Source organism: Trachemys scripta, chromosome 1 (assembly GCF_013100865.1).
Source record: "Trachemys scripta elegans isolate TJP31775 chromosome 1, CAS_Tse_1.0, whole genome shotgun sequence".
NCBI classification, from domain to species: Eukaryota; Metazoa; Chordata; order Testudines; family Emydidae; genus Trachemys; species Trachemys scripta.
The window spans coordinates 84,430,700-84,444,179 of NC_048298.1; the positions used below are offsets into that span (position 1 = coordinate 84,430,700).

At 41.0% G+C, this 13,480-nt stretch overlaps 1 protein-coding gene across 7 annotated transcripts in view; it reads left to right on the top strand.

Moving 5' to 3' along the window:
- Positions 1 to 13,480, top strand: part of ANO4 (anoctamin 4) — a 274,760-nt gene that overhangs the window by 89,331 nt on the left and 171,949 nt on the right. For 6 of the 7 annotated variants that reach the window (XR_004646146.1, XM_034773716.1, XM_034773710.1 and 3 more), the window contains exon 3: positions 12,154 to 12,264. The exons of the other annotated variant lie outside the window; for it this stretch is intronic. Coding sequence is in view for 5 of the 6 variants with exons in the window: in XM_034773716.1 (XP_034629607.1) it covers positions 12,154 to 12,264 (111 nt within the window). In the remaining variant the exon portion in view is untranslated. The remainder of the gene's footprint in view (positions 1 to 12,153; positions 12,265 to 13,480) is intronic. 7 annotated transcript variants of the gene reach the window in all.

Below are 13,480 nucleotides of genomic sequence, written 5' to 3' on the forward strand. Positions count from 1 at the left end.
ATTCATTCTTTGTGCCAAAAATAGGGTTTCTGGGATCATAATTGAGATTCCTTTATGTTGGTGATGCATGAAGAACAATATAGTGGATCTTATTGTCTCTCAGCTACACACATACATGTCAGGTGTCTAAGACACCAAGGGCCAGATTATTTTTAGCCCTTATGCAAAAGAAGAGGACACAGCGAGCCTTTCTCCCCATTGTGGGAATCAGGCACAGTTATTTTTCCTAGAATAATAACTAGGAGGGAAGTGCAAGGACTGCTTTCTGTACTGCCCTGGGAGCACTGTGTGCTCAAAGAAGGCAGGGTCCTGGCCCTGAACACACCTTCCCTGCCTGCATCAGCCTCTGGAGTGTGAGTGGTGCATATGGGGAGTATGCTGCACCCAGTAAAGCAGTGTAGTAGAAAGCGTGTTCCCCTTGCATACTAGGGAGCTCTGGGAAGCAGAATGATTCCCAGTTATATCCCTGGGGCAATGCAGTTCTTCACTGCTACAAACACAAAGCTGTACTGTAAAGACACAACTGAGGCCTGGTTTACACTACAGGGTTAGGTGACATAGGCTGCCTTGCATCGACTTAGCCGTGGAAGTGTCTTCACCTAAGTTTGACTCCTGCCAACATCAGTGCCTCTCTATGCCGATATTAGTAACACCATTTTTCCAAGTGGTGTAGAGTTGATGTAATTAGGTCAACACAGTGTCAGTGTAGACACTGCATTGCTTACATTGATACTGGCTTTCAGGAGCCATTCCACAATGACCCACACTGATAATACAATCAATACAAGTGCTCCTGATGAGGACATGCACCACTGACACAAGGAGCAAGTGTGCGCACGCAAGCAATTTAACTGCGGTGGCTGTATGCTGACATAAATTAGGTTGACAATTTAGTAGTGTAGACATGGCCTGAGTGTTCAGTATTTGCAGTTACAGAACATCGTAGGTAACATTCAGGGTTCTTCCAACAGTAAATATAGGGAAGTACCCGTACAATGGAAAACTGCACATAAGCCTCAATTCAGGAGAACACTTTTTAAGTTTAGTGTGAATTAGTGTGTTTGGATAATGAAGGCAATAATAAATAAGGCTAAGATTTTGTCATGCATATTTTTAGTAAATGTCACTGACAGGTCATGAGCAATAAAGGAAAATTCATGGACGCACGTGACCTATCCGAGACTTTTACTAAAAATATGCATGACAAAATGGGGAACTGCTGCCCCCCCCCCCACTTACTGCCTGTGGCTAGGAGCTAGCTACGTGGTCCCTGTCTGCCCATGGTGGCTGCCTGGAGCAGCGGGGCCCCCCCCGCTACCAGCGGCGGCTCAGATTTCCCAGGCCCCCACTACCCGTGGCGGCTGGGAGCTGTGGGAGCCCTCTCTCCCCCACTGCCTGTGGCGACTCAGAGCTCCGGGGGAGGCGGTGGGGGTACCCTAAAGTTCCCAGCCACTGAGGGTGTCAGAGGGACCCTGCAGCTCCCAGGCACCACAGGATGAAGTCACGGAAGTCTCTGGAAGTCACAGATTCCGTAGCCTTAATGATAAGCTATGGTATAAATGTATTCTGTTTAATTGCATGTAATGCTAGAATCCATTTGGAAAGACAGTCTGGAATCTGATTAAGGTTATTCTGATGTGACATTTTATAAAATCACTGATGGCCCGGAGGATGTCTGTTAGGTCATACTCCTCATTCTTAATGTAGCCCACATTTCTGCTTCCCCCATCAGCCCATAGCTGGCATTAGACTTGAGCAAGCTCTTTGAAATGAACAGTTTATTCAACAAATGTTTGCTTCCTCTATTCCTTATTTGTCTACAAGCAGTTCATGACATTGTATAAAGTAAAATGACAACTACACTGATCTTTCATTCATAAAAATCACCACATTTATCAAATACAGGTGAGTTTTTACATGGTAGGAAAAGAAAATGGAAGACTGTGCATGCTTTAACAAGTGTACTGACAATGTAAGACGAAAGAAGCACAACTAAAGTATAATCAATCCTACTGTCACTTTTAGGTAAATTAGAGTAAGGGGAAATGGACTAAATTCTCTGGTCTGTCTAGATTCCAGACTTTGGATTTGAGAGTGGAAAATAAACAATTACACCAACACACTATTACTGTTGCCCCTTTTCAACCTGATCAGCTAGTCAAAGAATGGGCCATAACAATGTTCCTGTTGGAAATAGAAATTGATGGAGCCGGATGCTTAGGGGGAGGTTGTTTTTTTGCATAAAACAGACAAATCCTGTTTGTTTACAAGGAATGTACAAAGTTCTGCTTTTCCAAATGCAGGAGGACCCACAAACAAAAGGAGCAGTTTCTTATCTTACTGCCCCAAGCCTCTTTAGCCAACAGCCCCAGAAGCTGTCTAGCTCTTTCCAAACACTGTGCTTGCAGGCTGATGCTTGACTTTCTTCCTTTTGCCTCTGCCTCTCTCTCTCTGTTTTGTATATTCTGCCCAGCCCCACCTCTCACACTACACAAACCCACCAGCAAAAACACCTTTGTCCTACATGGGGGCTTAAGTTTAGTTATGCTAATTGAATGGTCCCTTCACACCTATCAGTTTTAATTCAACCCAAAACAAGGTTTCACCCAGTTTATAATGTTAATGTATCATCGCCGTTATCCAACCAGTATTTTATAAGGCTCATTTCTGCAGTGAACACCCACATGTACATTGGATTTTTCACTTAGTTCTAAAACGTGATAATCTTAGCTATTTCTGAAATCACATGAACGTTGTTCTATCTGATGAGTTCTGAAAAAGCACTCCCTCCCCCCCCCCTTCTCTATTGGTACTTTTGTGATGGCTCAATTACTGTCACTAAAACTTAAATGTACAAAATGGTGTCTTAATTCTTTTGGGAAAGCTGAAGACAAATACTTTTCAAAATGAAACCGTATTGGTTTATCTATTTAAAGAGATTATAAATCAACTTTGTTTAGGTCACATTTATGATCTCAATTGTGTGTTTTTATATTATGCATATAATTGACCAGATTTTGAACTCAGTTACATCTAGGATTGCCACCGCTGAGGGACCAAAAACAGGGATATCTGGGATAACCCAGATCCCATAAAACTGGACAGCTGGCAGTGTGTACTGAGCACCCTTACAGATTTCCCAGGACATCATCAAAAAGGAGATGATCCTGGGAAGACCTAGACAGGTGGCAACCCTAATTATATCAGCATAAATCCAGAGTAAGCCTGCCTTCGCTGGAGTTTTTCCAGTTTTGCATCTGTATCACTGAGAACAGAAACGGTCTATAACATAAGTAGGCCCAGATTCTCCTGTATGATCTCTTCATTTTGTGCTATTCAGAAGGGGCAAAATAGATGGATTGCATCATACATCAAACCTTAAGCAAAGTCTGTTGCAATACAAAAAAAAAAAACCCTTAAAGTACTTTTATAAAATAATTAGTATAGTTATTACATTGAAATTCTTGATCCAGCTTTACACCAAAAGCCAGAACAATTTCGCTTTGGAATCTTGTTTTTCTATTGCAAAATGGTATGTTTATCTTTTCCTATTTAAAATTTAAATAACTTCTTGTATTCATTTGAATCACTTTTGAAATACTAAAATTAACCTGGATTTTTTTGTACTTTTTCACCAGTTGTTGATTCTCTGCCACTTCCACCTATAATCAGAGAGGATGTTGTGAACAGTAGTAATGTTCTCCATATAAACAAAGGACTTGATTTTCTACTCTGAACCATCATAGCCTGTCTTATACAGTGTTATTGTAGCTGTGTTGGTCCCAGGCTATGAGAGAGGTGAAAGAGATAATATCTCTTACAGGACCAACTTCTGTTGGGGGAAGGGATAAGCTTTTGGGGAAAGTTTGTCTCTCACCAACAGAAGTTGGGTCCAATAAGAGATATTACCTCACCCAACTTGTCTCTCATAGTCTGTAGGATAATTGCTAAAGCACTTACGATCATCAAGTCCCTAAGCTGTAGTAATAATAACAGGTGGCAGTCTACCAGGTCAAATGCTTTCTAAAGGTCTAGAAACATCACCTTAATTTACAGTATTCATCCAGTTTCTATCTTAATGGAAATATATCATGCTTTAATGTCGTAATGATAGAATCCTGTGGCTTAAATCTAAGATCTGTAAAGGCTTTTGTTCCAATCTGTATCATTATATATTTATAAACAATATAAAAGTGTGGGAAGTGTTTTCTATAGATATAGAAAGATAGATTCCTTGCTACATAGGGGAAAAAGCTTTCAAATTATGGAAAAGGACATAACTATTAGCACCATTGCACAGTTGGGGAAATCCAGCTTGTCACTACAGTTGCTTGAAGTGATATCCAAAAACTTCAGAAACAAGGTGGGCCAAATTCTGTACTCTGTTGTTCCAGTACTACTCCACAGAAGTCAGTGGAGATTGAACTGAGCAGAATTTGGCCTGGCACTTTGTCTTTGTCTTAATCATGCAAGCAAACAAACCCCACCCCAAAATAATAAAATGCTGAAAGGCCTGAAATGCATAAAAACAGGTAACTCTGTAGAAAAATGAACAGAATACAATTAGCTGTTATTGCAGGAAATAGGTGTCTGGTTCCTCTCTGGAGCAAGTGCACAGCATAGGAATCTTCTTGGCTCCTTACCTTTAGCTCCCAAGAGAAACTAATACCCAGCTACCATGTATAGCAAGCTGTGGTGGGCAATCAGCTCCCTTTTCAGCAAAAATCTCTCTCCATCCCCTTCCCTCTCCCACCCCCCAACACACATGCGCTATCCCTAGATCTGCATAGGGCACTTTGTGGGCCTGTATGGACAAGGGTCGGTATGAAGAGGAACAGGAGCTTGGAGCAACATCGTTGTTTCCCCACCACTTAGCTGCAGGATGTCCAGTAAGGAATAAATGCAGCCTGAGAGCCTGAATGACATCTATGCTAGGAGCTCTGTCTCAGTTTAAAGGGGGTTCCAGGAGTTGCTGCTGCAAGAAGCTGTCAAAAAACTCTGGAGAATGGTAAGGGGCCCCACAGGTACTCCATTCAGGTGACCTTGTGCTAGTGCTGATTAGGAATATCCCATCAAAAATATTGATTTTTGCCTATTTTTTTCATCATGGAATTAGAAACAAAAACATTTTTGTTTTGAGTTGATTTGAATTGAAACGTTTAGTTTCAGATCGCTGTGATGTAACTCTCCATTCACCTGAGCTCTCATGCAGCAGCCAAGCCAGAGGGGAGATCTGCACTGCATCATGAGAGCTGTAGTTCATCTGGGGAGCCCAGCACATAGAGGGGAGAATGGGAGTATGGGGAGCCAGAACTACTGCTCCCATGAGGCAGCTCAGCTGAATGCGGATTAATGTCAAACTGACCAAAATGAAACATTTTGATGTTTCCAAATCAATTTTTTTCTAAAATATTTATTCCATGAAAAGTTTCAGAATTTCAACTCAAATGTCAAAACATTGGAATTTCACAGAGGATGGACAGTCTTGTGCCTCCAGTTACGCCTCTTGGTTCCTGACTTTTGCCGTGTGTGGGGCGGGGGGGGGGGGGAGTGGGTTACAAACCCTTCCCCCTGGACCAGTGATACTCAGACCCTAGTGGTTCAGGAGCCATATATAAAGTTTATAACTTTATTGGTTAATAACATAGTAAAAGCACCCTGGTTGGTTAATAATTTAGACTGGGTAATAATTAAATCAAACAGTGTTTTAATATCATATGCTGCAAAGAGCCACAGAAGACACATTAAAAAGCCATTTGCAGCTCGCAAGCCTCAGTCTGAGTATCACTGCCCTGGACAAATTAATCCTAAAGAAACTCCACAAGGGGAACTGCAGAATTTTTCTCCCGTTTGTCTCTTCGTCTGAGTTTTCCTGCAGGAGGCCATGATCTGGGCAGGATGACCAAGAGGAACTGAAATCTTATGACCAATTTAGAGCTGGTCTGTATGAAACCAAATGCTTCCCATGTGCTTAAATTTTGGACTTTATTAACTACAGTCCAACAAAATGCAAATTATTGTATTTATAAGGGTTACCGTCCACACATATAATGTACTTCTATATGCTTTTTCCTGTAACTCTACTTTCAATGGTTCATTCTTTACTCCCTTTTTACTTACTTGAGTGATACAGTACTAGCTATGTTGTCAATGGCTTTTACATGATGGAGCACGTTAGACTATGTTACACTACAATTTTAACAAACATCTGTGTATATCTCCCCTTTCAAAGCAGCTGCAGAAGCAGCTGTGTTTTAAACAACCTGTGCCTGCAGCAGCATTCTCTCACACTCTGCTTCTCCCCCAGCACACTAAAGCCTCTTTGTAAGGACACCTGATTAGCTGTCATTCACAGTCACTACTGCTAGCTCATCAAAACGTTACACTGTCTGGCATTATCATGCAAACAAAATCAAAGTCATTATAATCTATTGCTTCTGGTTTTGACAGGATAGGTGGGCCAATATGTTCTCCATCCAAGTTCTTAAGGTGTGAATCATTAAAGACAATCCACCAATTCAGACATTGGGGGCGTCTGTTTAGGATTAATTCCTTTCAAAAAAATAGAATGGCAAAATGTAGGTAAATAAAGTTATTGATTTCCTATCTGTACCACTCTTGCTAGAATATCTGGATTTTACACAGCACCTTTACAGTATTAAAGCGATCTACCCAGCTGTATATAATAGGAATAGGCCAGTTTGTGAAAAGTGTGCACACGTTTTTCTGCATACCTGAGCTCAGATGCTCACCTGCAAACCATAATATGCCGACATCCACACACAAATCTAGAGGCAGGGCCAGCTCCAGCATTTCTGCCACCTCAAGCAAAACAGAAAAAAAAAGCCGCAATCGTGACCGGCGGTGGCAATTGGGGAAAAAAAAAAAGCCGCGATTGGCGGCGGCAGTTCAGCTGCAGGTTCTTCACTCCCAGAATTGCCGCCTCCGATCACGGTGAAATATGAAATATGAAATTTCATTTCATATTTGCTCCACTTCTACTTTTTTGTATTTATTTTATTGTTGCAGAGAGAAGACCATTTCCCGACTAACAACCCAGGAAGTATCCCTTATAGTTTCCTGTAAGAGGATCAGCCACTGTAGCAGTAATGAGGTAGCAGTTAACCTGCCTCCTCCGAATTGCCGCAGGTGCCGCCCCTCTCCCTTGGCCGCCCCAAGCACCTGCTTGTTAAGCTGGTGCCTGGAGTCGGCCCTGTCTAGAGGTGTGAACATCAGAGTTTGTGTACATGCAAAAATGCACAAACTTTTGAAAATTTGGCCCAAAACTGATACTGTGCATTAAAGTGGGCTTTTGAATTGTGTGGCACATCTCTTAAATGTTACTTGTGATAATAGCTTAGCTGATCTATACAATATGGCCCCGATCCAGCAAAGCACTTAAGCAGATGCTTAATTTAAGAGAGTACTCATGCTTACCAGTAGGCACCTGTTTAGGTGCTTTTGCTGGAGTTGGGCCTAAATGACACTTTGTTTTAACATATTGATCTAATATATTTTCAGTTTATTTTATGAATACTTTAAAGATTGAGCAAGATGGTTGTAAAATAAAATTTTAATTTAGAGCCAAACGTACATATTAAACTGAAAAATGTTTTTAATCTGATTATTAATTCAGGGTAGACAAATATATTCAGAACAAATAAATGGAAATACTGTAGTACTTTTTGAGACATAGTCAGTCACAATGGTGAGAAATGCTATGGCTGCATTTTAAGTGTAAATGTCAAGTTTGTGCTCAGTTACCTCACTTAAATCGAACTAGTGTCAAATTGAACTAAAACCAAATCTTAGTTTTATCTTTTAAAACCTTAAAATTTCATTTCATATTTGCTCCACTTCTACTTTTTTGTATTTATTTTATTGTTGCAGAGAGAAGACCATTTCCCTACTAACAACCCAGGAAGTATCCCTTATAGTTTCCTGTAGGAGGATCAGCCACTGTGGCAGTAATGAGGTAGCAGTTAACTGCTGAAACAAGGTAGAGATGCTAAAGTTAGGCTGGTGATGCTTCAAATAGGGAATGACCTGGGAAAATCTGCAGCTAGTTTGGGGTATTGGAGACCAGCATCAATTGCCTGCCAATGATATCTGCCAGCCTGGGAGCCGCTTCTCTCTAAGGATATCTGGAGGCAGGGAAAAGATACTCAACAGCTGCCCAGAGAGTCTGCCGTTGTAGCAGACTGGGAGCAGTACACATGGCCAACTAAAGAGATCTGCCTCTTTGCGCCAGAAAAGAACATTGTGTCCCTCCATACATATCTGTTTACCTTAGAACCCCCAAACCAGGTGGGAGATGTGGTGTGTGGAGTTCTGTCAGACCAATTTAATTATTAACTCCCAAACAACATAAGCCTCCAGTGCCCACTTTCAGTTTCTTTATGCTCCTGGGAAGAGAAGAATAAACACACATTTAATTTGGCCAGTAACTCAGCCATTCCTCCTCTCAAAAAATTAGAGTCAGTGACCTCTCCCATGAAAGGGGCTAGGAGAGAGACACTGCCAAGATGCAGCTTTTTTTTCTTTTTCTTTTTTCTGCAGCATGAAGAATGTGGCAGAAGGAAGGCTTTCCATTGATTTCTCCTGTAGTTAGCTCTTGGAAGGCTAGAGTGTTGGCTTATGTTGCAAATGTGAAATGAATACAATCTTATTCTTCAGTTCATGCTGGTGAATGCAAGATTGTGGTTAACAGTATATTAAATCGTGGATGATTGACAAAGGATGAGGCCTCCAATTTGGTGTGTATTACAGAAACCCAGTTGGATGATACTGTTGTTCCGGTTTTCATGTAGCCAGTCTAGCCAGGTATTAGGCCACTGTGAACTGAAGGAAGATGAGTGAGGAGGTGAGGTGGCTGGGCTGTTTGCATACTGATTGAACTTCAGGGAGACTCCCATACCAAAAAGGGATCAAATACAGGGCATGATATCCTGGTCCCATTGAAAGAAATGGCAAAATTCCTGTTGACTTTAGTGGGGCCAGAATTTTGCTCAGGATTCCATCTAGAAGGCAGATCCTGACATAGAATTAAAATGGGGATACTTTGTGTATATTGATTTCCCTGATTTGCTGAAAGTCCCTTCCTGAGCTCAGGAAGTTGAACACCAGGGTGGTGATACTGGTACTGAAGCTGATAATTCTTAGTGACCTTAACAAACTTGAATGATGAGTCTTGTGTGTCTATTAATGATTTTCATCCTGACCATGAGATTATGCCAAATGGTCACTAGTTCAGTCTTGAATGTAGTGCTTATGTTGGAATTAAGGCTGGGCAACTGGAGATTTTGCTCACGTTAGGAACTGGCCATTGCTTTTGCGTGTTCTGATTGGGGAACACCTTTTCTGGAGAGGCACGGGAGCTGTTTTGATGGTCTGCCCTTGCACTTTAACAGAACTGAGGGAAAATATTGGCCCTTGGATGTACCAGACTATTATTGTATGAGCCTTTGCTCTCAGCCTTTGATCTTAGGCAATCTCTTTGCTGGCTTCATCCTCAAAGATCACCTTGGTTTATAGATGACCTGCAACAACTGACACAGAGGGAAGATAACCAGAGCAAACATCATGGAAGAATTTCTTTGCCTTTACTAAAGAATTTGCATAGTCCTGATTAGAGGATTTATTGTGGCTGATGGGTGCGTGGTCCAGCCGAGCTGTCCCCACTGGGAGGCTGATTTGTGTCCCTACTGCTGGGAGGAAATTGTGGTGCTTCATTTAAATCATATGTTGTTAATGTGGAATGAACTGTCTGCATCCATTAAGAAACCAAAGCTAGTGCAGAATGCAGTGGGTCATTTGTTAGAAGGATTGTCTCACTGGGAAGTATGACACCAGTGCTCAGGCGCAGCATCAGTTGTGTATTGGTTTTTGAGCAAGATTAAGGTGGTTTAGACCTACAGCGCCCTTAAATGGCTTGGGGGGTGGCCTGTTCAACAGAGTGCCTCTCTCTCCCCATGTTATGCTGCCATAGTTGTGATCAGCAGAAGTACTCCAGCTAGAACTCTCTTGGTTTTGAAGGGATAGGAGGCTGCTGACTGGGTGTTCTCTGTAAGGGTCCCTAAGCCTTGAAACTTATTTCTTTCTGCCCTTGTTGGGTGTGCTGCAGAGCTCATCTATTTTCTTGATCTTTTGGGAGTGACAATTGTGATGTGAGGAGGGTAGGTGTCTGAGGAAGATGGAGTATTTTAGATTTGTCGGTTAATTCTAGCTAAGGGGTGAGGCTAGGCTACTGGTTTTGAGGATATTAACAAGGAATATATTTTTAAAATTTGTCAAACTTGAGGTTTTTTACCTGTTACATCAACTGAAATAAATCAGTGACAAACAAACCACTTAAGTCAATCCTTATTTCTATACTCCCCATCCCAGTTGTCTACAAATCTCTCTCAGGGACTGCAATACCTTTCCCTGGCCTGTAGGTCATCCCCTCTCCGTTCTGGGGCAGAGCTTAGTCCCTCGCCCCGTAGGCCACCTGCAGATTTCCCGAGGTTGCTATTATTTGAAATATCAGCTGTCTCACTTTAGAAACTCTTTGTTCTTGTCAGTAAATGTTGTCTCCTGCTACCACAATGACAGATTACCTTACAGAATCTACAAGGGAAACTGCCTCTGATGTTAGTAGTGGAGTCTTCTCTCTGGAACAAAGAAATAAACTGGAGCATATATGGAGGCTGTTTAAAAGTATAATCTTTTTCCTATTGAATAAAAGACCAAGTTAATTCACTTTGATTCTCATATTTCCAAAGAATGAGATAACAGAGTATGGCACTCTTTAAAATCAGGCTGGAGAACTTGGTCATCAGGAATCATATTTAGTGCTATGCAAACTAAAATAATAATGGGGTAATCGAATCTCATGCTTCATGGGGGAAAAAAGACTGCTGCACAGGTCAAGAAGGAATTTCTCCACCATTTTCAGAACCAGTGTACAACTGACTTGATGCATGACAAAGTATGAGGGGAAGGAAATCATCATAATCAGAAGCATGACTAATTGGCACTGATGAAAGCAGGGTATTGGACTTAATGGTCTGATGCAATGTGGCAAACTATGTATTCCTAAATCCTATGATAAATGATATTTTGCTGATCATTGTAATTCCATGGTATATGTGTTGTACTTACTCAAGGAGTCACTCTTACTTATTACAAGTGCTGTAACTCATTGTTGCTCCTCCTTGAAAACATGTTATATGTCCAATAGCCATGTCTCAAGTTTTTACCTGAGCTAAAATAGTCTGCAGACCAAAGCCTATATGCACAGTGCATCATCAAAACCTCCAAAATAATTTTGCCTCCCTCTTGGAACACAGCTGTGTTACTGTACATGGGTGGGTCAATTTTTCAAGTGTCTACTTTGCACATGCAAAAGGGCATTTTGGCTTGCAAAATGGATAAGTTGTCTGTTTACATGTGCAGCTAGATTTGAAAAATTGACTGCTTGCCTGTGCCAGTCTATAAAGTGTTGCAGAAGTGTGAAATGCACTAGAATTCACGGCAGCCATGGCAGCCACAAAACATCAAGGTGTGAATCATGCAAATCTCTTCAGACTGCACGGCAGTATTGCAGCACTGCAGGGGCTGGACTGCATCACCTTGACAAGTAGGCGGTCTTGTGGTGTTATCTGAGTGATGTGCTGTCCTTGCTCTTTCTTTCCTGATGTCTGTCATAGGCTGTTTGCTGTCTTGAGACTTTATTTGGCTTGGTGTTTTTTTTTTTTACTTGCTTGTTTTATTTTAGCTTAGCTACTGTAGTGGCATGGAGATGTCCATATGCCTCTCCCCTCTGTTTTAACATAGTGGAGTTGGTCTTGTGGTTGCTGTGGTGAGGGAACCCACTGCACAGGATGGTGACAGGTGTCTGCATGAACAAGGAATTCAGCAGTGGTATCAGTGGGTAGTTGACATGAGAAGATTTTGTTGATGCTCTGTGTTGTCTTAACTCAGTAGAGGAATAACCAATAGATTCTGGGTTATCTAACAATACCTGCCTGGTCTATAGGAAAATTGGCTTGGGTGGAAAAAATAAAAGATAAGCTAGCTTTAGTTATTGTGACAGTTGCCTCTCCTCAAAGCCGCTTGCTGGATTTTCTGCTGCTCTGTCACAAACTCCATCAATCTCTTCGATTTCTTCAGAAGGAACAGAGGACTTGCAAAGTAACCAGCTGGAAACGCGAATTTCGATAAAGCCAGACGTCCAGAGGACAGATGTGGACTTTTCAGAAATTCTTAATGCAATACAAGAAAGTAAGTTACTACTTGGATCTAAAATCGATTATATTGTACAAGAGCTGACTGAGATGAATCAAAATAATGTAATACTTGAAGGAATGGTTAAACTGGAGAATTGAATGATAATGTGAATAAATTGGAAACTTATGAGAGAGTTGAGTGGATAATTGAATTTCAACAGTAATGAAAACTATTGTGGCCAAGAATCAAGATTCGTGGTCCAGTGTCCCTGCTGCTTTATTACCTCCCTTATCGCCCTTATTCAAGGTTTTATTTTAAAGTAGTTGTCTTGAGAAAAACAGCTCCTCAAATCTTCAAATACTACAAGATATACAAGTATGTATTAAAAAACCTGTGTTCCTCTTCAGTTTGGTCAGAAATTCTAGGTATCATGCATCTGATCTTCCATTCGCGTAACTGCATCATTAATTCTTGGGGAGACCTGAGCGCAGCATAATTGCAGCAAGAGGGTTAATTGTTTGATTAAAATCGATATCTTCTTGCTTACCCTTTCTATGCTATAGATTTGTACTGAACTCTGTGTGATTTCTAAACTGAGGGAGCATTTTCCATGAGGATCCTTGACTATAGAACTTGCTTCCTATCCTCTTTGTCCATCGCAGCCCCAATATGTTGATTATCAAGACACACTGTAAACAGAATTTCTTTTTGTATGTGTTTGGGGAGGAGAGGGTAGAAGAATGCAGTGACTTGATGAAGGTGGTGGTTAATTTGCAGGCTGACTTCTTTGGGAAGGGTTAGAATGTGGAGGCATGTCTGTCTTTTGATTGATTGTATGTACAGTATCTTAATTTTTTGTACAAGTGCCTGGATTGAAGATGCTCTTCAGTTATGAATATGAATAACTAAATAACACAAAGCTGTAGTGTTTGTGTTGCAAACATTTCTGGGAAATGCTTAACCACTTTCCTCCACTACTCCTATTTTGTCAAATAAGTATGTTAAAAGTCACAAAAGCTTTCTACTAATATTAGATGTAGCAAAACTTTTTTTTTCTTAAAATAAATTAGATTTTGGGACTAGACATATTGACAGAGCATCATTTATTTTGAGGCTGCCTTTCCCCATGTTCCCTAGGTAATGTGTCACACTGTAAGACTCTTTTATTAGGTTATGTGCTTATACTGGGCAATCCAAAGTGTCATTGAATAGTGTGTGCAGGTTATCCAGAAAACTTATTGAAACATATTTAAAACTGCTGTAGAAGATC